The sequence below is a fragment of the Bombina bombina genome, chromosome 9, assembly GCF_027579735.1.
Source record: "Bombina bombina isolate aBomBom1 chromosome 9, aBomBom1.pri, whole genome shotgun sequence".
NCBI lineage: Eukaryota > Metazoa > Chordata > Amphibia > Anura > Bombinatoridae > Bombina > Bombina bombina.
Genome location: NC_069507.1, coordinates 31054542 through 31081515, shown reverse-complemented (window position 1 = coordinate 31081515; position 26974 = coordinate 31054542). Strand labels below are relative to the sequence as shown.

General features: G+C 38.2%; 1 protein-coding gene across 1 annotated transcript in view; it reads left to right on the top strand.

Moving 5' to 3' along the window:
* The window catches only part of CDH23 (cadherin related 23), a 1210211-nt gene that overhangs the window by 749647 nt on the left and 433590 nt on the right, over nucleotides 1–26974 (top strand). The window contains exons 18-19 of the mRNA XM_053692025.1: nucleotides 5935–6007; nucleotides 7601–7717. Of these exons, the coding sequence (XP_053548000.1) occupies nucleotides 5935–6007; nucleotides 7601–7717 (190 nt within the window). The remainder of the gene's footprint in view (nucleotides 1–5934; nucleotides 6008–7600; nucleotides 7718–26974) is intronic.

Sequence of the window (26974 nt, the reverse complement as noted above, 5' to 3'; positions counted from 1 at the left end):
AAGTTGAAAGTAAACAGTTTTCGCTTGTGTACTTACCCGAAGTGCGTAAAAAGCTTAGAATATTGTGCGCACTGTGGCGTATTTCTACTTGCGTGCAAACATGACTGCATATTCTCAAGTGCACTTACCGAAATGAAAATATAAATATTTCACATTACAATGTTCTTCACATAGCAGAATATGTTCTATTTATTCATAAACACATATTAATATATATATATATATATATATATATATATATATATATATATATATATATATATATATATATAGTATACATTGTTTTTGGTACAATATAAATGTATACCTATATATATATATATATATAGATAGATAGATAGATAGATAGATAGATAGATAGATAGATAGACAGATAGATAATTGTATATAGGTATAGATATATACAGGGAGTGGAGAATTATTAGGCAAGTTGTATTTTTGAGGATTAATTTTATTATTGAACAACAACCATGTTCTCAATGAACCCAAAAAAACTCATTAATATCAAAGCTGAATAGTTTTGGAAGTACAGTAGTTTTTAGTTTGTTTTTAGTTATAGCTATTTTAGGGGGATATCTGTGTGTGCAGGTGACTATTACTGTGCATAATTATTAGGCAACTTAACAAAAAACAAATATATACCCATTTCAATTATTTATTTTTACCAGTGAAACCAATATAACATCTCAACATTCACAACTATACATTTCTGACATTCAAAAACAAAACAAAAACAAATCAGTGACCAATATAGCCACCTTTCTTTGCAAGGACACTCAAAAGCCTGCCATCCATGGATTCTGTCAGTGTTTTGATCTGTTCACCATCAACATTGCGTGCAGCAGCAACCACCGCCTCCCAGACACTGTTCAGAGAGGTGTACTGTTTTCCCTCCTTGTAAATCTCACATTTGATGATGGACCACAGGTTCTCAATGGGGTTCAGATCAGGTGAACAAGGAGGCCATGTCATTAGATTTTCTTATTTTATACCCTTTCTTGCCAGCCACGCTGTGGAGTACTTGGACGCGTGTGATGGAGTATTGTCCTGCATGAAAATCATGTTTTTCTTGAAGGATGCAGACTTCTTCCTGTACCACTGCTTGAAGAAGGTGTCTTCCAGAAACTGGCAGTAGGACTGGGAGTTGAGCTTGACTCCATCCTCAACCCGAAAAGGCCCCACAAGCTCATCTTTGATGATACCAGCCCAAACCAGTACTCCACCTCCACCTTGCTGGCGTCTGAGTCGAACTGGAGCTCTCTGCCCTTTACCAATCCAGCCACGGGCCCATCCATCTGGCCCATCAAGACTCACTCTCATTTCATCAGTCCATAAAACCTTAGAAAAATCAGTCTTGAGATATTTCTTGGCCCAGTCTTGACGTTTCAGCTTGTGTGTCTTGTTCAGTGGTGGTCGTCTTTCAGCCTTTCTTACCTTGGCCATGTCTCTGAGTATTGCACACCTTGTGCTTTTGGGCACTCCAGTGATGTTGCATTGAAATTTGGCCAAACTGGTGGCAAGTGGTATCTTGGCAGCTGCACGCTTGACTTTTCTCAGTTCATGGGCAGTTATTTAGCGCCTTGGTTTTTCGACACGCTTCTTGCGACCCTGTTGACTATTTTGAATGAAACGCTTGATTGTTCGATGATCACGCTTCAGAAGCTTTGCAATTTTAAGAGTGCTGCATCCCTCTGCAAGATATCTCACTATTTTTGACTTTTCTGAGCCTGTCAAGTCCTTCTTTTGACCCATTTTGCCAAAGGAAAGGAAGTTGCCTAATAATTATGCACACCTGATATAGGGTGTTGATGTCATTAGACCACACCCCTTCTCATTACAGAGATGCACATCACCTAATATGTTTAATTGGTAGTAGGCTTTCAAGCCTATACAGCTTGGAGTAAGACAACATGCATAAAGAGGATGATGTGGTCAAAATACTCATTTGCCTAATAATTCTGCACTCCCTATACATATATACATATATATAGGGATATATTTTTAAAAATACATAGAACATATTCTTCCATGTGCAGAACATTGGAATGTTAAATATGTTTTTACATGTTTTCATCTACTTAACTTCAAATGGCTCCAATGCAGTTATATATATATATATATATATATATATATGTGTGTGTGTGTGTGTGTGTGTGTGTGTGTGTACATATGTATGTATGTGTTTATATGTGTATATATATATCTGTAAATAGTCAAGTATGCCAACACAAAGTAAGTTTATAAATAGAATAGGATTGATTCCCAACAATTAGGGTCCAAACCCCCCTCCCCCCTCTCTCCAGACTAAACCCCCCCCCCACACCTATGAATAAATTATACATATTACAGTGTCAAGTAAACATAATCAAGGAGTATATATCAAATTTGACACCATTTCGGGATGCACTATAAATATAAACATAGGTCGAGTATATTACTTCAATGTGATTAGGAAACATAACATGAAACAGTTAAATTACAGATTAGTATTCCACAGGTGCTACTAATGAGGGGGAGGTATGAACGCTTGTTTAACCTATCAGTAAGCTTTTAATGGTTTCAAAAGATAAGGAGGGTACAGACACACCAGGCTATGAATACGGCAAACTGCCGAAACGCGTAAGCCCGTGTGCTGCGCTTTCCTCTCATTGCTAATCAGGTGGCATGCTGTCACTTTTTCTAATTTAAAATATTTTTTGAATAAAAGTTTGAATTTTTACTTTACGGAGTGTGGAACCTCTTTTTTCTGGTATATATCTGTAAATACATATATACACATATAAATACATAAATACATATATACACATATAAATACATATATACACATATAAATACATATATACACATATAAATACATATATACATATAAATACATAAATACATATATACACATATAAATACATATATACATATAAATACATATATACACATATAAATACATATACACACATTTAGACACACACACACACACACACATATATATATATATATATATATATATATATATACATACACATCTTTATACATGTATATATATGTATATCTCTATGTTACAGCCCTTTTTAGCCTTTTATTTTCTAACACCTGAGACCTCATATCTTTGAGCCTTAAAGGGACACTGAACCCAAAAATTGTCTTTTGTAATTCAGAAAGAGCATGCAATTTTAAGCAACTTTCTAATTTACTCCTATTATCAATTTTTCTTCATTCTCTTGCTATCTTTATTTGAAAAAGAAGGCATCTAAGCTTTTTTTGGGTTCAGTACTCTGGACAGCACTTTTTTATTGGTGGATGAATTTATCCACCAATCAACAAGGACAACCCAGGTTGTTCACCAAAAATGGGCCGGCATCTAAACTTACATTCTTGCATTTCAAATAAAGATACCAAGAGAATGAAGAAAATTTGATAATAGGAGTAAATTAGAAAGTTGCTTAAAATGTCATGCTCAATCTGAATCACGTAAGAAAAAATTGGGGTACAGTGTCCCTTTAATAACTTTTTTACGTAATATTTTTTTTTATTAATTTGTATTAGATTGTGTTATTATGAGTGTAAATGCACTTTGTAATGTATTTTTGATGTGTTTTGTTACACTTTTTTGTTTCGTGTAAAAGTTAACCAGAGCTGAGGATGCGATAATCCGACGAGTGCAATAAACTAATTTTGCTTGCACGTAACTGTTAGCGCTCTACTTGCTCTGTAGAGCGCTTGCTCTGTATTGGTTTTCACAATCTGAGTAATACACTAGCTTAGAGATATTTTTTTATCAACTTTACAGTAATAAAATTATTGTTAAAGGGAAAGTATAAATGGCTTAATTACATTTTACTAGTCTTCGAATAAATTAAAATTTCTGCAAAATTGTTTGCTGCAATTGTTTTTTCAATGATCAAACTACACACACCATTTTTTATTTGGAGGAGCCAATCAGTACTTGCGTCAGAAATGACAGGACTTGCAACTATCCTTGCTTTGTGTTAACAAAAGCTCAATTGTTTGAAAATATATGATAACAAACTTTAAATTAGGGATATATATGTGACAGGGTTAGGCTTGTGAGGCTTCAATGTGTTCTTTCAGTTACCAGGACTGGTAAATCCACAATTTTCACTCTTAAATTAATGGAAAAGGGGCAAAATAAATCATGAAAGTCTGTCTATCTATCATCTATCTATCTATCTATCTATCTATCTATCTATCTATCTATCTATCTATCTATCTTCCTATCTAGCTGAACATAACATACACAGAACAACCCCTATGGTAAAATCTCAATACTGACATATCTTTATTTGTTAGACAACATTTCCTATAATTCTGTTGTAGTAATCATCATCATCTCATACATCAATACCTCTTTTTTCCCAGCTACTAAACAAACTTAATTAATTTGATCTGACAAAGGCTTTAGGAAAAATTTCACTTGACCTTCATAAATGGAAACTACACAAAGCGCTGTCACGGCGCAACCTGAGGGAGACAATATGCAGCGCACCTTCTACAAAATACATTTTTATTGTCTTTTTTAAGCAGAAACAAGTTTACACTGGATTATTGAAATAAAACAAGTAGGTGGAGATAAAGTGGAGTTACGTGGGAGGTTTCGGTAGATGTTAAATACCTCCCCCATGCGCTCTTTGAAGAGAATAATCACTTTAGTCTAAAACTCTGACTTGAAAAGGTCACTGGCTTCTGTTTGATTCTGTGTGCAGCTTTATAAGTATCTGTCAAGTCTCTTTCACTAAAAGGATTCTTCTATATTAACCATTTGGCAATGCATTGCAGCCCTTTTTGTCAGCCAATGGGTTAAATTGAGTCACACAGGAGAATAAAAAGTAGATTAAAGAAAATGTCTCAGTTGTGGGTTTTTTTTCTCTCAACCCCGCTACATGGTTTTTAATAAAGAAGTCAAATTTGCTTTGAGGATTTCTCATTAGGGTACAATAAGCTGTCTGTAGCAAAAGCTGTTCAATCAGAACTAATAGCGAATGTAATGTCATTGTCCCAGAAAATATCACATCTAATAGCGTCTGCCCAGTTATCTGTCTATGACATTAAACATATGCCAGTTTTTTTCTCCTTTTATAGTCTCAGACCAGCACTTATGCTTAAATACTGCATGTTGTTCCTTGTCTGACAGACGAGAGAGTGGTAGATTTCAATGTATAGATTTGGACAGATGACAATAGATTATGACTAAAAAGAACTAAAACTATAGTTTTTTGCAGTTTGTGTTAAAGGGAGATTAAACTCAGTATTTAATAAATGTTTAATTAAGGAAGATAAAGCACCATTGCATTATACATTCACTATTCATTTGCCTGCTTATACTGTAGATTAGCTCTGAATATTGTTTTAGCTCGATTTAAGAGACTGGAGTGTCCCCATGGTATATACTGTAGGTATGGTGATATTTACCTGATCCTCCAATGCTGGAGTACATTCGGATGATAGATAGACAGACAGGCAGACAGACATATAGATAGATAGATAGATAGATAGAGTCACAGATCAGTATTAATCTTAATTTTATTACCGGAAAGTTAAAATCTCCAAGTGTGTTTGATGATCATATATATATTGATAACATATAAGGAAGCACTCCAAGTCATTATTGTGAAACTTCCGATCCACAAAAGTACTAAAAGCCCAGGAGTAACTAAACATGCCCATTTGTGAATAGTTACCAGAGAATGGAAAACTCTCTGGCACTGCCCACTAGCCAAAGTTACTTTGATTTCTACCAGCAGATTAAAACGCCTAGGTACTTTTTTTACTACTGTTTCTATGGTCAGTTTGAGTAAAACATCACTGTGAAAGGGCAGGAAGACAAACATCCATGGGAAATATCCAAAACAAATATGTTTAATATATTTATTTTGTATGTATATTTAATATATTGTCTTTCATATAATATTCTTTACATTTCAGGATGAGAATGACAACCCTCCCACATTCAGCCAGTCGTCATATGTCATCACAGTTTTGGAGAACATCATGGCAGGTGACCTTTAGCTACACATATATAGTCATACTTACAGCTCTGGAAAAAAATTAAGAGACCATTCCAATTATTTTCTTAAATCAGCATCTCTATATGTATGGCAGCCATTCCATTCCAGTGTCTGTGTTTGTTGAACTCTAACACAGGCTCATTCTACTTAATGAGGCACTGATTAGGTAATCACCTGAACCAAATCTTATTTAATTAGGAAAAGTATAAAAAAAACACTGCTGTGGTCATCACTATCCTGTTACAATAGAACCAGCTAGATGGCAAAAATTTGAATAAAACAATAACTATTGACCATGTCAAAAGAAAAGTCTTGAGTGAGGAAATGTAGGGTTCAATTTTGGCTTTGCTGGCAGAGGTATACAGTGAGCATAAGGTTGCTTCTATCCTTAAAATTTCAAAGATGGTGATTCATATGAACAAGGTCAAGCAGCAGACATTGGGGACAACAAAGCTACAGACCGGAGAGGGCGAATATGACTCTCCACTGCCTGGGATGACCACCAACTAATTTGAATGTCACTCAACAACCATAGTATGACATCAAGTAACCTACAAAATGAATGTCAAATGGAAGCTGGGGTTAAGTGCTCCTAGGGGCAGGGTTGAAGATGTGCAAAGCTAGAAAAAAGTAAGGTCTTCTTCTCTGATGAGTCCACTTTTCAGCTTTGCCCAACACCTTGTCTTCTAATGGTTAGACAGAGACCTACAAGCCACAGTGTCTCTTGGTGGAGGATTGGTGATGACCAGGGGGTGCTTCAGCAAGGCTGGAATCTGACAGACTTATCTTTCTGAAGGACACATGAATCAAGCCACGTATAAGGTTATCCTGGAAGAAAACTTGCTTCCTTCTGCTCTAACAATATTCCCCAACTCCGAGGGTTTGTTTTTCCAGCCGGACAATGCTCCATGCCACACAGCCATGTCAATCAAGTTATGGATGGAGGATCACCAGATCAATACCATGTTATGACAGCCTAATCTCCAAACCTGAATCCCATTGAAAACCTCTGGAATTTGATTAAAAGGAAGATGAATGGTCACAAGCCATCAAACAAAGCTGAGCTGCTTGAATTTTTGCGCCAGGAGTGGCATAAAGTCACCCAACAGCAATTGATAGACTGGTGTAAAGCAGCCAAGACGCATGAAAGCTTGAAAATCAGGTTTATTACACCAAATGTTGATTTCTGAACTTTTGCTAGTATTGTGTTGTTTTAAAATGAATTTGTGTTCTTTGCATTATTCGAGGTCTGAAAACACTGCATATATTTTTGTTATTTTGACCAATTGTCCTTTTCTGCAAATAAATGCTCTAAATGACAATATTTTTATTTGGAATTTGGGAGAAATATTGTCAGTAGTTTATAGAATAAAACAAAATTGTTCATTTTACTCAAACACATAACTATAAATAGTAAAACCAGATAAACTGATCATTTTGCAGTGGTCTGTACATTGTTTGCAGAGCTGTATATTAATGTAAATATTACCTGCAGCCTATTTATTTCTTCCTGCGCTAAGTGATGTTGCTGATGATATTTGCTGGAATTTTTCTGTGGATTTATTTTTGTTTGTTTTCATTAGGAGCAACAGTGCTGTTTTTGACAGCTATTGATCTAGATCGCTCAAGAGAATTCGGGCAAGAGTCTATCATATATTCCCTGGATGGACCCCCGCAATTTCGGATCAACGCCCGGTCAGGTGATATATTTAATGTAATATACATTATAGTGTACTTTAGATTGTAATTAATGTTATTGGATGAATTACAATAGTTTGTTGAAAACTTTTATATCATATATATGAATTATATACTAGAACAAGTGCTGTTCAAAAAGAAGTATATACATCAAAAAGGGATGTGACAGTTAAAAAAATAGGTTTTTGCTATAATTTCCACATCAACTACTAAAAAGGACATTAAAGGCACGTGAGACCTACAATATTTATTTCATGATTCAGATTTTAAACAACTTTCTAATTTACTTTTGTTGAAAAGACGGGACATAAGCTTAGGAGCCGGCACATTCCTTGAGCACTATGTGGCAGCAGTTGTGCAAGAATCTTATCCATTTGCAAGAGCACTAGAGGGCAGCACTGTCTCCTACATACACCTACCTAGGTATCTCTTCAACACAGAATATTATGAGAACAAAGCAAATCTGATAATAGAAGTAACTTCTAACGTTTTGCTATATCCCTTTAAACAGTTTGGGCCAGATTACGAGCGGAGCACTAATGTTTGTGCGAGAGCGATAAGGGGTTTATTGCGACTGTTTGAGCTCCTCGGGTTTACCGCTGTTAGGAGTTTAAAGATCGCTTGAGCACAATCGTGATTTACTCTGCGTCCTCAGAGCTCTGGTAAACTGTTCTGTGAAACTGAAAAGTTAAAGTTACACTCATAATAACACCATCTGATAAAAATGATATATGGAGATATGGTTGTAAATGCTTCTCTGGGATCCCCTTTGTTCAGAAATAGCAGACTTATATGGCTTTGGCGTTGCTTTTTGGTAATTAGAAGGCTGCTAAATGCCACTGCGCACCACACGTGTTTTATGCCCAGCAGTGAAGGGGTTAATTAGGGAGCATGTAGGCAGCTTGTAGAGTTAATTTTAGCTTAAGTGTAGTGTAGTAGACAACCCAAAGTACTGATCTAGGCCCATTTTGGTATATTTAATGCCATCATTTCACCGCCAAATGCGATCAAATTTAAAAAAAAACTTAAATTTTTTCGCAATTTTAGGTTTCTCACTGAAATTATTTACAAACAGCTTGTGCAATTATGGCACAAATGGTTGTAAATGCTTCTCTGGGATCCCCTTTGTTCAGAAATAGCAGACATATATGACTTTGGCGTTGCTTTCTTGTAATTAGAAGGGCGCTAAATGCTGCTGCGCATCACACATGTATTATGGCTAGCAGTGAAGGGGTTAATTAGGTAGTTTGTAGGGAGCTTGCAGGGTTAATTTTAGCTTTAGTGTAGAGATCAGCCTCCCACCTGACACATCAGACCCCCTGATCCCTCCCTGATCCCTTCCCTCCCCCACCCCACAATTGTCCCCGCCATCTTAAGTACTGGCAGAAAGTCTGCCAGTACTAAAATAAAAGTTTTTTTAAATATTTTTTATTTTTTTTAGCATATTTACATATGCTGTGGTGTAGCATCCCCCTTAGCCCCCAACCTCCCTGATCCCCCCCAAAACAGCTCTCTAACCCTCCCCATCTGCTTTATTGGCGGCCATCTTGGGTACTGGCAGCTGTCTGCTATTATTTCACAGTCAAAAAAGTGCTGTTTTTTTTAAAATGTACACTACTGTTACACCAGTAAAAAAAAAGCAGACTGATGTTCTAGCCCTAAAAAGGGCTTTTTGGGGTGCTGTCCTTACAGTTGAGATCAGATGAGTCCTTCAGGACTGTAGTGCACACTGAATACACTAGCCTAGCTATCGATTTCCCTATTAAATCAGCAGCAGCTACACTGTCCCTCCTCTCACTAAGAATGCAGATCCAAATGAATCTAAAATGGATGCTGTCCAGGAGGTGGGAGGGATCTTCTGATTGTGAGGTACAGGGTCAAAGTTTACTCAATGATGACGAATAGGGGGCGGATCGAACATCGCATATGTTCACCGTCCGCGGCGAACACGCTATGTTCGCTGGGAACTATTCGCCGGCGAACTATTCGCGACATCACTAATGGCAATGTAAGATTTTCTAGCAGAATTATCTTGTCTACTCCTGCAGTAACAGTAATTGGCTCCTATAAAGCGAATGGTACAGGGGAGTTTGGCCATTGAAGAACAAATACAGCAGTCAGTGAGTTAATGTATTTCAAAAGATTACTCACTCTAACGCTGGTAGGAGGTTTTTTTGCAAGAAAGTCTTGGAATTAAAGGGTGTTCAACGTGTCTTTAAAGGGCCACAAGAGTCAACTTTAAAGTTTCATGATTGAGATAAATCATTCAATTTAAAAAAAAAAAAAAACACTTTCCAATATACTTCAACTATCAAAACGTGCACATTCTTTTTAAATGCACACTTTCTGAGGCTCCAGCTCCTACTGAGCATGTGCAAAAGTGCACAGTATATACGTATGTGCATTTTGTGATTGGCCGATTGCTGTCACATGATACAGGGGGAGGGACAATGGATTAACTTTGAAATTTGTCAGAAAATATTCTACTGCTCATTTCAAATTCAAGGTACGTGCAATTGTATTGTATTTTTATTGTATATTTCTCAGTTATTCAATTCTACTGTATTTAGCGGTGCTTTAAGATATGATCGTTTTAGATCACTCATTGCAGTCTGCTGATAGAAAAGCATCTTATGCATTTGAAGAGGGTAATAATCATTATTTAAAAGGTGAATTTTAGAATAAAACAACTGAGTGTAATAGCCCCAGAATAAAATAAATTCCTTTTACCCTTACCTAATGCCAATCTTATGGCATAGGCGTCTTCGGGTTTGTGTGCATGTTCCATGCACACTCTTGATTGACAGCAGACCATTTCTGTGATAAGATTTTCACCTGGAATACAATCTAATCATATCTCCTAGTTTCCACCTTACATATTCAAGAGACATTAAACACTTTGAGATGATAATATAAAATGGTAAATCATATATATAAACAATAGCCTGCAATATACTTTCATTGTTTATTTTGTCCCCGTTTTCTGTAATTTCATTCTGAAATTGTGAGTTTTTCAGTTCCTGTTAGAAATGGAAGTGCAGAACACTGTTATATTCCTCACAGCCATTGGCTGCACACTCTAGTGCCCTATTTATAACTGTCCCTTATTGGCTACAGCAGAGAAGGTAACCTAAGTTACAACATGGCAGCTCCCAATGTTTTATAGACACTGAAACTTTTTTTGTCAATATTTAAACAGCTAATTAAAGTTTTAAAAATACCTCTACATGTTATTTTCAGACTAATCTTTTCTTTGAATGCATCATTCTATATAGCATTTACCAACACCTAGATTACAAGTTTTGGTTAGAGGCTGTGCGGTGCTAACAAGCAGTTTTCCCTCACCGCTCACTTACCTACAGCGCTGGTATTACGAGTTTTCAGAAACCCTTCGTTAAAAGACAAGAAGTGAGCGTTGAGCAAAATTTTGCTCATTACCGGACTCCAATACCAGTGCTGCTTAAGTCAGCGGTGAGCTGGTGTAACGTGCTCGTGCACAATTTCCCCATAGGAATCAACGGGGAGAGCCGGCTGAAAAAAAGTCTAACACCAGCGTAAAACTCCTTAACGCAGTCCCATTGATTCCTATGGGGAAATAAAAGTTATGTTTACACCTAACACCCTAACATGAACCCTGAGTCTAAACACCCCTAATCTTACACTTATTAAACCCTAATCTGCCGTCCCCGACATCGCCGACACCTATGTTATACTTATTAACTCCTAATCTGCCGCCCTCAATGTCACCGCCACCTACCTACACTTATTAACCCCTAATCTGCCGCCCCCAACGTCGCCGCCACTATAATAAACATATTAACCCCTAAACCGCCGCACTCCCGCCTCACAAACATTAGTTAAATATAATTAACCCCTAATCTGCCTTCCCAAACATCTCCACCACCTACCTACATTTATTAACCACTAATCTGCCGCCCCCAACGTCGCCGCCACTATATTAAAGTTATTAACCCCTAAACCTCTAACCCTAACCTCCCCTAACTTAAATATAATTTAAATAAATCTAAATAAATATTCCTATCATTAACTAAATAATTACTATTTAAAACTAAATACTTACCTATAAAATAAACCCTAAGCTAGCTACAATATAACTAATAGTTACATTGTATCTAGCTTCGGATTTATTTTTATTTTACAGGCAAGTTTGTATTTATTTTAACTAGGTAGAATAGTTATTAAATAGTTATTAACTATTTAACAACTACCTAGCTAAAATAAATACAAATTTACCTGTAAAATAAAACCTAACCTAAGTTACACTAACACCTAACACTACACTACAATTAAATAAATTAACTCAATTAAATACAATTACCTAAAATCAATTAAATTAGCTAAAGTACAAAAAAACAGCCCACTAAATTACAGAAAATAATAAACAAATTACAGAAATTTAAACTAATTACACCTAATCTAATAGCCCTATTAAAATAAACCCCCCACCCAAAATTAAAAAAAACACTAGCCTAAACTAAACTATCAATAGCCCTTAAAAGTGCCTTTTGCAGGGCATTGCCCCAAAGTAATCAGCTCTTTTACTTGTAAAAAAAAATACAAACAACCCCCCCAACAGTAAAGCCCACCACCCACACAACCAACCCTCCAAATAATATACTATCTAAAAAAACGTAAGATCCCCATTGCCCTAAAAAGGACATTTGGATGGGCATTGCCCTTAAAAGTGCAGTTAGCTCTTTTGCCACCCAAACCCTAATCTAAAAAATAAAACCCATGCAATACATCCTTAAAAAAACCTAACACTAACCCCCTGAAAATCGACTTACCAGGAGACGTCTTCATCCAAGCCGGGCAAAGTGGTGCTCCAGACGGGCAGAAGTCTTCATCCAAGCCGGGCAGAAGTGGTCCTCCAGACAGACAGAAGTCTTCATCCAGATGGCATCTTCTATCTTCATCCATCCGGCGCGGAGTGGGACCATCTTCAAGATATCCGATGCGGAGCATCCTCTTCATCCGACAACTAAGACAGAATGAAGGTACCTTTAAGTGATGGCGTCCCTTAGATGCTGATTGGCTGATAGAATTCTATCAGCCAATCGGAATTATGGTAGAAAAAATCCTATTGGCTGATGCAATCAGCCAATAGGATTGAAGTTCAATCCTATTGGCTGATCCAATCAGCCAATAGGATTGAGCTCGCATACTATTGGCTTTTCCAATCAGGAATAGGATTTTTTCTACCTTAATTCCGATTGGCTGATAGAATTTTATCAGCCAATCGGAATCTAAGGGACGCCATCTTGGATGACGTCACTTAAAGGTACCGTCATTCTGTTTTAGTCATCACCAGAAGAGGATGCTCCACGTTGGATGTCTTAATGATGGACCTGCTCCGCGCAGGATGGATGAAGATTGAAGATCCCGTCTGGATGAAGACTTCTGCCCGTCTGGAGGACCACTTCTGCTCGGGTTGGATGAAGACTTCTGCCCATCTGGACGACCACTTCTGCCTAGCTTGGATGAAGACTTCTGCCCGTCTGGAGGACCACTTCGCCCGGCTTGGATGAAGACGTCTCCCAGTAAGTTGATCTTCAGGGGGTTAGTTTTAAGGGTGTATTGGGTGGGATTTATTTTTTAGATGCCCCGCAAAAGGCCCTTTTAAGGGCTATTGGTAGTTTAGTTTAGGCTAGGGTTTTTTATTTTGGGGGGGCTTTTTTATTTTAATAGGGCTATTAGATTAGGTGTAATTAGTTTACATTTCTGTAATTTGTTTATTATTTTCTGTAATTTAGTGTGTTTTTTTTTGTATTTTAGCTAATTTCATTTAATTTAGGTAATTGTATTTAATTTAGTTAATTTATTTAATTTTAGTGTAGTGGCAGGTGTTAGTGTAACTTAGGTTAGGTTTTATTTTACAGGTAAATTTGTATTTATTTTAGCTAGGTAGTTATTAAATAGTTAATAACTATTTAGTAACTATTATTATTATTATTATTATCGGTTATTTGTAGAGCGCTAACAGATTCCGCAGCGCTAACTATTCTACCTAGTTAAAATAAATACAAACTTGCCTGTAAAATAAAAATAAATGCTAAGCTAGCTACAATTGCTACTATTGTAGCTAGCTTAGGTTGTATTTTACAGGTAAGTATTTAGTTTTAAATAGGAATAATTTAGTTAATGATAGGAATATTCATTTAGATTTATTTAAATTATATTTAAGTTAGTGGGTGTTAGGCTTAGGGTTAAACTTAGGTTTAGGGGTTAATAACTTTAATATAGTGGCGGCGACGTTGGGGACGGCAGATTAGGGGTTAATAAATGTAGGTAGGTGGCGGCGAAGTTAATAAATATAATGTAGGTGTTGGCGAAGTTGGGGTCAGCAGATTAGGGATTTTATAAATATGATGTAGGTGGCGGCGGTGTCCGGAGCAGCAGATTAGGGGTTAATAAATTAATTTTAGTGTTTGCGATGTGGGAGGGCCTCGGTTTAGGGGTTAATAGGTAGTTTATGGGTGTTAGTGTACTTTTTAGCACTTTAATTAAGGAAGTGCAGGACCCAGCATGGGCCTGGAGCGTGCTAAAGGTTAAGGCTAATGGAATATGTGATAGGAGAAGAGGGTGGGCATAGTTGGGGCAATAAAATTGCAGGACTAGGGGATGAGCCCCCTCCTCCCCTCTCCTTACCTTATAAGCTGGACACCAGGCATTGCTGCTTCCTCTTTCTTCATCTGGATGCAGTGTTAGTGAACTTTTTAGCTCTTTAGTTATGAGTTTTATGTTACGTGTTGTACCATAAAACTCATAACTACTGACTTTTAAATGCCTTAGGACTCTTGACAGGGTAGGGTGTATCGCTCACATTTTGGCCTCCCAGGACAGACTCGTAATACCGGCGCTATGTAAGTCCCATAGAAAAAAAGACTTTACGAAGTTTACGTAAGTCGTTTTGCGGTAAGGCAAAAGAAGTGTGCGGTGACCCTAAACCTTCAAGACTCGTAATACCAGCGGGCGTAAAAAAGCAGCATTAGGACCTCTTAATGCTGCTTTTTTACCCTAACGCACAACTCGTAATCTAGCGTTTAGTGTCCCTTCAAGTAATGAAAGCCTACATGGCATGATACCAGGGTTTTGACGCAATATCATTTGGAGGAGAAAGATACAATCTATGAAATATCATTGATTATATGAAAATTATTTAATAGTATAATATTAAATAATTAGGAATGTGCAGTCAAGAAATATTGGTTCCAAATATTCAGGGTTATTCATTTCCCCAAATATCCGGTGGCTGCACTATTCAGTGGTTTTATTTAAAACAAAAAGAATATTGAATTTTAAACATTTACATTGTTTTTGTTAAAGGGACCCTAAAGTCAAAATTAAACTTTTATGATTCAGATAGAGCATGCAATATTAAGCAACTTTCTAATTTACTCCTATTATCAATTTTTCTTCCTTCTCTTGCTATATTTATTTGAAAAGCAGGAATGTAAAGCTTAAGAGCCGGTGTTATATCGAAAACTCCAAGACGTCGAGAATTCCAAGATGACATCACTTCCGATGATTCCATACATCTGATTGGTTGTGCATCCTGTCACTCACAGAGATACGGACCAATCAGATGGGCACTGTAATTGCCTATCTTCACTATCTATTTAGCCTTCGTCTGGAGTGGATGCCTGTGGATCGGCGGTGCGATCCCCCAGACCGAGACAAATACAAATAGGGAAAATGTTAGAGTCACCTGAAGTGACATAATCTTGGAGCTTTCGACAGACCACCAGCCCATTTTGGTTCAGACTTGGGTATTGGTTTGCTAAATGTAGCCACCAATCAGCAAGCGCTAGTCAGGGTGCTGAACCAAAATGGGGCCGGTGCCTTAGCTTAAATTCCTACTTTTTCAAATAAAGATACCAAGAGAATGAAGAAAAAATTGATAATAGGAGTGAATTAGAAAGTTGCTTAAAATAGCTGCTCTATCTGAATCATGAAAGAAAACATTTGGATTTCATATCCCTTTAAAATGAATGTAAATGTTTTAAAGCTACAGTTGAATAGTTCATCTTGTAGCTACAATACTTAAAGGGATAGTCTAGTCAAAATGAAACTTCATAATTCAGATAGAGCATGCAATTTTAAGCAACTTTCTAATTTACTCCTATTATCCATTTTTCTTCATTCTCTTGGTATCTTTATTTGAAAAAGCAAGAATGTAGCCACCGATCAGCAAGCGCTATCCAGGTGCTGAACCCAAAATGGGACAGCTCCTAAGCTTAGATTCTTGCTTTTTCATATAAAGATACAACGGGAAGAAAGAAAAATTGAAATTCTCTTAAAATTGCATGCTATGGCCTCTAGTTATCAAGCCGTCAACCTCAAATATGCTGGAATTCCGCAGCGTATTTGTGGCAAGGCTGATTCACCTTAGTTATCAAGCCCTACACACCGGCAAAAGTAGAATTTAGTGATGTAAGCTTTGATCCGCCGGACTCAGTCCGACACAGATCGATTCTTACGTCACTCCAGATGTTCCGAACAGAAGTTCGGCACAATCTGACTACTTTTGCTAGTTATCAAATAACTAGCAGGTACGCTCTGCACTTTCAGGCCCAGCGTACCTGGTTTTCAATCCGCCGCCCTGGAGGTGGCGGATCCCATAGGAATCAATGGGAGTCTGACCATAGCAAAAGTTCATGTTTGCTGCTGCCCGACATCCCATTGATTCCTATGGGAAGTGTGTACACCTAACACCCTAACATGTACCCTGAGTCTAAACACCCCTAATCTGCCCTCCTACACCGCCGCCACCTATATTAAACATGCTAACCCCTAAAACGCCACTCCCAGACCCCGCCGCAACTATAATAAATATATTAGACCCTAAACCACCGCTCCAGGACCCCGCCGCAACTATAATAAATATATTAACCCCTAAACCGCCACTCCCGGACCCCACCGCCACCTATATTAAACTTATTAACCCCTAATCTGCCCCCCCTACACCGTCGCCACCTATAATAAATTTATCAACCCCTATCCTGCCCCCCTTACACCGTTGCCACCTCTAATAAATTTATCAACCCCTATCCTGCCCCCCCTGCACCGCCGCAACCTATAATAAAATTATTAACCCCTAAACCTAAGTCTAACACTAACCCTAACATCCCCCTATCTTAAATATTAATTAAATAAATATAACTCTTATTAAATTAATTATTCCATATTTAAAACTAAATACTTACCTATAAATTAAACCCTAATATAGCTACAATATTACTAGTAATTATATTGTAGCTATTTTAGCATTTATTTTTATTTTACAGGCAAATTTAAATTTATTTTAGCTAGGTACAATAGCTATTAAAAAGTTATTAACTATTTAATAGCTACCTAGATAAAATAAAGTCAAATTTACCTGTAAAATAAAAACTAACCTAAGTTTCAATTACACCTAACACTACACTATCATTAAATAAATTATTCCTATTTAAAACTAAATACTTACCTGTAAAATAAACCCTAAGATAGCTACAATGTAATTAATAATTACATTGTAGCTATCTTAGGATTTATATTTATTTTACAGGTAACTTTGTATTTATTTTAACTAGGTACAATAGTTATTAAATAGTTATTAACTATATAATAACTACCTAGCTAAAAGAAATACAATTAAACCTAACACAACACTATCATTAACTTAATTAAATTAATTAACTACAAATACCTACAATTAAATACAATTAAATAAACTAACTAAAGTACAAAAAATAAAAAAACTAAGTTACAAAAAATAAAAAAATATTACAAGATTTTTAAGATAATTACACCTAATCTAAGCCCCCTAATAAAATAACAAAGCCCCCCCAAATAAAAAAATGCTCTACCCTATTCTACATTACAAAAGTTAACAGCTCTATTACCAGCCCTTAAAAGGGCCTTTTGCGGGGCATGTCCCAAAGTAATCAGCTCTTTTGCATGTTAAAAAAATACAACCCCCCCAACATTAAAAATCACCACACACATACCCCTACTCTAACCCACCCAAACCCCCCTTAAAAGAAACTAACAATAACCCCCTGAAGATCTCCCTACCTTGAGTCGTCTTCAGCCAGCTGACCACCGATGGAACAGAAGAGGACATCCGCAGCGGCCGAAGTCATCATCCAAGGGGCGCTGAAGAGGTCTTCCATCCGATAGAAGTCTTCATCCATGCGGCGTCTTCAATCTTCATCTATCCGGAGCGGAGCCTTCTTCAAACGAGCCGACGCGGAGCCATCCTCTTCCAACGACGACTACCCGACGAATGGATATTCCTTTAAGTGACGTCATCCAAGATGGCGTCCCATGAATTCTGATTGGCTGATAGGATTCTATCAGCCAATCGGAATTATGGTAGGAAAAATCTGATTGGCTGATGCAATCAGCCAATCAGATTCAAGTTCAATCTGATTGGCTGATCTAATCAGCCAATCAGATTGAGCTCGCATTCTATTGGCTGTTCCGATCAGCCAATAGAATGCAAGCTCAATCTGATTGGCTGATTGCATCAGCCAATCATATTTTTCCTACCTTAATTCCGATTGGCTGATAGAATCCTATCAGCCAATCGGAATTCGAGGGAAGCCATCTTGGATGATGTCACTTAAAGGAATATCCATTCGTCGGGTAGGTGTCGTTGGAAGAGGATGGCTCCGCGTCGGCTCGTTTGAAGAAGGCTCCGCTCTGCTCCGGATGGATGAAGATTGAAGACGCCACATGGATGAAGACTTCTATCGGATGGAAGACCTCTTCAGCGCCCCTTGGATGATGACTTTGGCCGCTGCGGATGTCCTCTTCTGTTCCATCGGTGGTCGGCTGGCTGAAGATGACTCAAGGTAGGGAGATCTTCAGGGGTTAGTGTTAGTTTTTTTTAAGGTTGGTTTGGTTGGGTTAGAGTAGGGGTATGTGGGTGGTGGGTTTTAATGTTGGGGGGGTTGTATTTTTTTTAACATGCAAAAGAGCTGATTACTTTGGGGCATGCCCTGCAAAAGGCCCTTTTAAGGGCTGGTAATATAGCTGTTAAATTTTGTAATGTAGAATAGGGTAGGGCATTTTTTTATTTTGGGGGGCTTTGTTATTTTATTAGGGGGCTTAGATTAGGTGTAATTAGCTTAAAAATCTTGTAATATTTTTTTATTTTTTTGTAACTTAGTTTTTTTTATTTTTTGTACTTTAGTTAGTTTATTTAATTGTATTTAATTTTAGGTATTTGTAGTTAATTAATTTAATTAAGTTAATGATAGTGTAGTGTTAGGTTTAATTGTAATTTAGGTTAGGATTTATTTTACAGGTAATTTTGTATTTCTTTTAGCTAGGTAGTTATTAAATAGTTAATAACTATTTAATAACTATTGTACCTGCCTGTAAAATAAAAATAAATGCAAAAATAGCTACAATATAATTATTAGTAATATTGTAGCTATATTAGGGTTTATTTTATAGGTAAGTATTTAGTTTTAAATAGGAATAATTAATTTAATACAAGTTATATTTATTTAGATTTATTTAATTAATATTTAAGATTGGGGATGTTAGGGTTAGTGTTAGACTTAGGTTTAGGGGTTAATAATTTTATTATAGGTTGCGGCGGTGTGAGGGGGGCAGGATATGGGTTGATAAATTTATTAGAGGTGGCGACGGTGTAGGGGGGGCAGATTAGGGGTTAATAAGTTTAATATAGGTGGCGGCGGGGTCCGGGAGCTGCGGTTTAGGGGTTAAACAATTTATTTAGTTGCGGCGGGATCCTTGATCCGCAGGATAGGGGTTAATAAATTTATTATAGGTGGCGGCGGTATAGGGGGGGCAGGATAGTGGTTAATAGGTATTATGTATGTGGTGGCGGGGTCCGGGAGCGGCGGTTTAGGGGTTAATACATTTATTATAGTTGCGGCGGGGTCTAGGAGCGGTGGTTTAGGGGTTAATAACTTTGTTTAGTTGCGGGTGGCTCCGGGGGTAGCGGTATAGGGGGTAGAACAGTGTACTTTAGTGTGGGTGCTTAGTGACAGCTTATCAATAAAGCTGGAAAAAAGCCGAAGAGCAGCGAGATCGGATGAGTGATAACTATCACAGTCCGCTGCTCATCGCCTCATACTTGGTGCGCGGCTTTTTGACAGCTTTTTTGATAACTTTGGCGAGTGTATTCAGGTCCGCGGCGGCGATGTGAGGCGAGCTTAGGCGGGCGTATTGGGGCCGGCGAAGGCAGGTAAGTAGACGGCTTGATAACTAGAGGCCTATATCTGAATTATAAAAGTTTAACTTTGACTAGACTATGCCTTTAACTCAATGACCTCTAGAGAGCGAGATAACCCGATTCTCTTTTTTGCCAAGTCCCAGCTGCACTAACAGCAGGCTTAACGCTCTTGGTTCCCAGGACCTGCACTAACTTTAGTGTAGGTCCTGAGAGCCAAGCACGTTTTGTCTCCTTTTATCTCGACCAGGGCTCTGGCAAGAAGAGGGTTGGGTTAGCCCTTTTAAGGTAAGTATCAACCCCTTAAAAAATTAAAGGACATGAATAAATACTGAAGATTTTCATCAGCATTTTGTAGTTTTCTTTCATTTTCTTTGTACATTCATTCAAATTTCATTTGTTAAAATGAAAACAAAAAGACAATTTTCGTCACAAATGCATATTCGTAACAAAACAAATACAAGTCCCTATTTGCTATTATCCTCAGTATATATTAGCTCAAATGTAAACTGTTGATTTACTTTATAAAACATTTCTTTAAAAGGAATCCTGACAGGCAGAAAAAAATGTGAGCAGGAAAATTATTATTGAAACAACTCGTTGATCCGAAAACTAGTGTTGGCAGAAGTTTGAATTGCAGAGTGGGCACCAGCTGATTTTGAAGCCGTTATATGTTTAAATCCTTTCAGCTGCATCAGAAGGTATAACGTGACAGCGCTGGAGTGTTCCCTCTGCTCAGATATCTCCGACAGCTGCTTTGTGGAGACATAAGTACTTTTCGTAGGAGTTGCAAATTAGTCGAAGTTGCTCGGTTAAGACATATTTTTAATTGGAAGTAATTTGCAGGACGGGTGGCAATATTCATCATTACGACATTTAAATATTTAAAGCCTTTTAAAGATTAATTTTTAAGCCTGGTAATTAATTGAGAGTACAAAAACTTTTGAAACCCATATATTTTAAAGGATCTCTCTGTATTTTTAATGCATTTCCATCTAGGTTCATTTGTTTCTCACGTCAGGTGTCTTGCGTTTTAGTAACTGCTCCTGTTAATTCCAAAGGCACGTGCTTTGGAAATAATTCCTTTTCATTTGCTCATTTTTAATCTTATTCAATTCTCCGCAAAATATGCATTCAGAAAATGTTGTGAAGCCATTGAATTTATAGTCAACACAGCTTTTGTAGTTAAATTTTTTTGTTCCATTGACTTCAAAAGTCTCTGTATAAATACAAAGGGAAATTATTCAGTATAGATTGTCTATTTATTTCTCTCTCTTTCTCTCTCTCTCTCTATTTATCTATCTATCTATATCTATCTATCATATATCTATCTGTCTGTCTGTCTTTTCTATCTATCTGTCTGTCTGTCTATTTATCTTTTAAAAAAGTGTAATTTATACACTAGTTACTTACTGGAAATTACAAGATTAAAGGGACATGAAATACACATTTCTTTCCTAAGAAATGTAGCGTCCGCAACGTAATTCCAATTACTAGTGGTAATTCAACTCCTGGCCAGCAGGAGGAGGCAAAGAGCACCCCAGCAGAGCTGTTACTTCCCTTACCCATAACCCCCAGTCATTCTCTTTGCCTCTGTCAATGGAGGATGTGAAGTTGGTATCTGAAGATATTTATTCCTTTTATGGGTACTTTTCCCTGCAAGCAAGAATTTGGGTTTAGCTGTGTCCACATCAATCTCTTGTGTAAGAGTAAGGGTGACTTTTAATCAGTTAAAAATTGGTGAGGTTGTCCTTGCTTTGTTTTCTAACATATTTTCTCTTCTAGGTATAGAAAGCCAGAGTTGGTTACTCTGTTCTTTCTTTTTCTACAGGTCTCTGTAAGGAGTATGTACCCTTTCACCCCTTCGGCTAGATTACGAGTTTTGCGTTAGAGGCTATACATTGCTAGCGAGCAGTTTATGCTCACCGCTCACTTTCATACAGCGCCGGTATTACGGGTTTTTAAAAAACCCGGCGTTAACAGACAAAAAGTGAGCGTTGAGCAAAATTTTGCTCCACATCTCACTCTAATACCAGCGCTGCTTATGTTAGCGGTGAGCTGGTTGTGCGTGCTCATGCACGATTTCCCCATAGGAATCAACGGGGAGAGCCGGCTGAAAAATAGTCTAACACCTGCAAAAAAGCAGCGTTTAGCTCCTAACGCAGCCCCATTGATTCCTATGGGGAAATAAAATTTAGGTTTACACCTAACACCCTAACATGAACCCCAAGTCAAAACACCCCTAATCTTACACTTATTAACCCCTAATCTGCCGTCCTTGACATCGCCGACACCTACACTATAACTATTAACCCCTAATCTGCCGCTCCGGACATCGCTGCAACCTGCATTATACTTATTAACCCCTAATCTGCTGCCCCTAACATCACCGACACCTACATTATATTTATTAACCCCTAATCTGCCGCCCCCAATGTCGCCGCCACTATACTAAAGTTATTAACCAATAAATCTAAGTCTAACCCTAACCCCCCTAACTTAAATATAATTAAAAGAAATCTAAATAAAAATTACTATAATTAACTAAATTATTCCTATTTAAAACTAAATACTTACCAATAAAATATACCCTAAGCTATTTTTATTTTTATTTTACAGGCAAGTTTGTATTTATTTTAACTAGGTAGAATAGTTACTAAATAGTTATTAACTATTTACTAACTACCTAGCTAAAATAAATATAAATTGACCTGTAAAATAAATACACTAACACCTAACACTACACTATAATTAAATGAATTCCCTAAATTAAATACAATTAAATAAAATTAGCTAAAGTACATAAAAAACAAACACTAAATTACAGAAAATAATAAACAAATTACAAGATTTTTAAACTAATTACACCTAATCTAATCCCCTAACAAAATAAAAAAGCCCCCCCAAAATAAAAAAAGCCCTTTCCTACACTAAATTACAAATAGCCCTTAAAAGGGCCTTTTGCAGGGCATTGCCCCAAAGTAATCAGCTCTTTTACCTATAAAAAAATTACAAATCCCCCCACAACATTAAAACCCACCACCCACACAACCAACCCTACTCCCAATACCCCCTTAAAAAACCTAACACTAACCCCTTGAAGATCACCTTACCAGGAGAAGTCTTCATCCAACCGGGCTGAAGTCCTCAATGAAGCCGGGAGAAGTCTTCATCCAAGCCAGGCGAAGTGGTCCTCCAGACAGGCAGAAGTCTTTATCCAGACGGCATCTTCTATCTTCATCCATCCGGCGTGGAGCAGGTCCATCTTCAAGACATCCGACACAGAGCATCCTCTTCATCCGACTGCTAACACTGAATGAAGGTTCCTTTAAAAGACGTCATCCAAGATGGCGTCCCTTCAATTCCGATTGGCTGATAGAATTCTATCAGATAATCGGAATTAAGGTAGAAAAAATCCTATTGGCTGATCCAATCAGCCAATAGGATTGAGCTGGCATTATATTGGCTGTTCCAATGTAGGTAGGTGTCAGCAGACTCGAAATACTGGCGCTATGCAAGTCCCATTGAAAAAAGAGGATACGCAATTTACGTAAGTGGATTTGCGCTATTTCCAAGTCTGGCCAAAAAAGTGAGCGGTGAGCCTGTAACTTCAAGACTCGTAATACCAGCGGGCGTTAAAAAGCAGCATTAGGACAGGCTAACGCTGCTTTTTAAGCCTAACGCAAAACTCTTAATCTAGCCACTTGTGAGCTGTCTTTCTGCCCAACAGCTGGATTTGCAGGTTAGTGCTTTTGTCTTATAGGTATGAGAGACTTGCACTTGGGATAATTATTTCTGCACTATTATTTTGGGACATATTTAATCCTTTGTGTAGGATTTACTTTGGGGCAGTGTGCAGGCACTTGTGTATGTGTGGAGACTAAGGGGTTAATAATTTCCCTTATGTTTATGGGACTGTTGACCTTGTGGCAAATACTTTTTTTTAGGAGTAAACATGTAATTTATTTAAATGGCTGTTTTCCCATTTTTACTATTAAGGGCAGGAACACGCGCCTTTTTCTTGTTGCGCAGTTCTTTTTACAGCCGCTCACATGCCCTCATGCTTTTCCGCTTGCAGACCAGAGCGGCGTCAGCCCTAAGTGAGCTCTCTGCTGTGGCGGTTGTTTGCTCAATCTACAGAAGGTTTTTGTGCTTAGGGTAAAAGTTGCAGGTTCAGGTAGGGCATCTCAGACTGTCTGAGGTGTAGAGGTACAAATTTTATTCTTTCCCTAAGTAGGTATTAGCATTTTTAGCGCTAATTTAAAGGGACAGTACTTGTTTTTTGCAATTTAATTTTACTAAACAGGGGTCTGATTCTGATAAATGTTAATTGTTTAGAGGCCCAAATTGTTTTGCCTATGCAATTTTGCTCCTCTTGCTTAGATTGGACCTTAAAATCAAAGGATAAATTACTCCCTTCTGAGCCTATAGTCTCTCAGGATAATGCTGTTCAGGATATGCCACAGCTTTCTCCTCAAACGTCCCAAGCCTCAATGGCATCACATGCAGTGCCCTGCAATTCCTCTCAGTCTCCTGGAGGAGTGTATTTGCCAATAGATTTTGCTGCACAGATATCTTCTGCGGTATCTGTGGCTTTATCTGCTTTTCCCATGATGGGGAAGCGCAAGAGGAAATCAAAACATTTTTCTGATAGTAAGGTGTCTGTCCCTTCTACTGCTGCAAATGTTGACCTCCGTCATAAGTCTGATGAGGAGGATACCTCGGTAGCTTCTGAGGGTGAAATCTCAGATTCCGACAGTATAAATGCTTTGACTGATTCTGAATAGGTAAACTTCAGATTTAAGCTTGAACACCTTTGTTTACTTCTAAAGGAGGTCAACCCTAAAAAATCTAGTAAGCTTAACAAATACTATGATGTTCTTTCCTCTGTGGAAGTTTTTCCTGTTCCAGACTGTGTGTCGGAGATCATTGCACAGGAATAGGATAAGCCAGGAATTCCTTTTTCCTCTTTCCTGTCTTTAAAAAGATGTTTCCTGTTGCTGACTCCATTTGGGACGCATGGCACACTGTGCCTAAGGTAGAAGGGGCTATTTCTACTCTGGCCAAGAGAACCACGATTCCTAGAGGATAGCTGTTCTTTTAAGGATCCCATGGACAAAAAGCTTATTTAAAGAAAATGTATGTTTATCAGGGTCTACAATGGCAACCTGCAGATTGTATTGCCATGGTAACAAGTGCAGCATCTTATTGGTGTGATGCTTTGACCGAATTGATTTTAGAGAAAACTCTGTTGGATCTTGGTCAGCTGATATTACCTCCAAGTCCAAGCTCCTGTCGCTACCTTATAAGGGCAAGACCCTGTTTGGTCCTGGTCTGGCGGAGATAATTTCTGAAATTACAGGTGGAAAGGGGTTCTTTCTACCACAAGCTAAGAAGAATAAACCTAAGGGACGTCAAAATTCAAATCTTCACTCCTTTCGTAACTGCAAGGGTCAAAAGTCTTCCTCTACCTCCTCCAAGCTGGAGCAGTCCAAGTCATCTTGGGGATCCAATCAGACTTGGTATAAGGGGAAGCACTCAAAGAAGCCTTCATCTGAGGCTGTCTGCATGAAGGGTCGGCCCCCGGTTCGGCCCCCGGTTCGGGATTGGATCAATAGAGGGGCAGACTTTCCTTGTTTCAACAGGCTTGGATGCGCAATGTTCCAGACCCTTGGGCTGTGGACATAGTATCTCAGGGTTACAAAGTAAAGTTCCAGACTTGTCCTCCCAGGGGCAGATTCCTCCTCTCCAGATTACCTGCAGATCAGGTAAAAAGAGAGGCATTCTTAAGCTGCATTCAGGACCTTTCCTGCCTGGGAGTGATTATTCCAGTCCCAGTAAGGAAACATGGTCTAGGATTCTATTCAAATCTGTTTGTGGTTCCCAAAAAGCAGGGAACTTTTCGACCCATTTTAGACTTAAAGTGTCTCAACAAATTTCTCAGGGTACCATCCTTCAAAATGGAGACCATTTGTTCCATTATTCCTTTGGTCCAAGAGGGTCAGTTCATGATGACCATAGAACTGAAGGACGCTTATCTTCATGTTCCCATCCACAGGGATCATCACCAGTTCCTGAGATTTGCTTTTGTAGACAAGCACTTTCAATGTGTTACTCTTCCGTTTGGCCTTGCCACAGCTCCCAGAGTTTTCACTAAGGTTCTGGGGGTTTTCTTGGTACTTGTCAGGTCTCAGGCAATTGCAGTGGCATCTTACCTGGATGAGATATTGGTTGAGGAGCCATCTTTTCAACTAGCAAACTCTCATACAGAGATCTTGTTGTCTTTTTTACGTTCCCACAGATGGAAGCTGAATCTGGAGAAGAGTTCCCTTGTTCCAATTATAAGGGTGTGTTTCTTAGGGATTATCATAGATTTCCTATCTATGAAGATTTTTCTGACAGATAAAATCCAAACTTCTCTCCTTTTGCCTCTCTCTCCAGTCTACTGTTCGGCCATCAGTGTCTCAATGCATGGAGGTAATTGGTCTGATGGTCGCTTCCATGGACATCATTCCCCATGCCCGATTTCATTTGAGAGCTCTACAATTATGCATGCACATACAATGGAATGGAGACCATTCAGATCTGTCTCAGAGGATAGATCTAGACCAGTTGACAAGAGACTCTCTCTCGTGGTGGATTTCTCAGGATCAGCTCTCTCAGGGCACATGCTTCCGTAGACCCTCATAGGGGATTGTGACCACGTACGCCAGCCTGCTAGGCTGGGGAGCAGTCTGGGACTCGTTAAAGGCTCAGGGTCTATGGATTTAGGAGGAGTCTTTTCTCCCCATAAACATCTTGGAGTTGAGAGTGATCTTCAATGCCCTGATGGCTTGGCCTCAGTTGTCCTTAGCCCGGTTTATCAGAATCCAGTCGGACAACATCACCTCAGTGGCTTACATCAACCACAAGGGAGGAACTCGAAGTTCCTTGGCCATGAAGGAGGTGACTCGCATAATTCAGTGGGTGGAAGCTCACAATTGTCTCATATCTGCCAGCCACATTCCAGGAGTGGACAACTGGGAGGCAGATTTTCTGAGCAGAC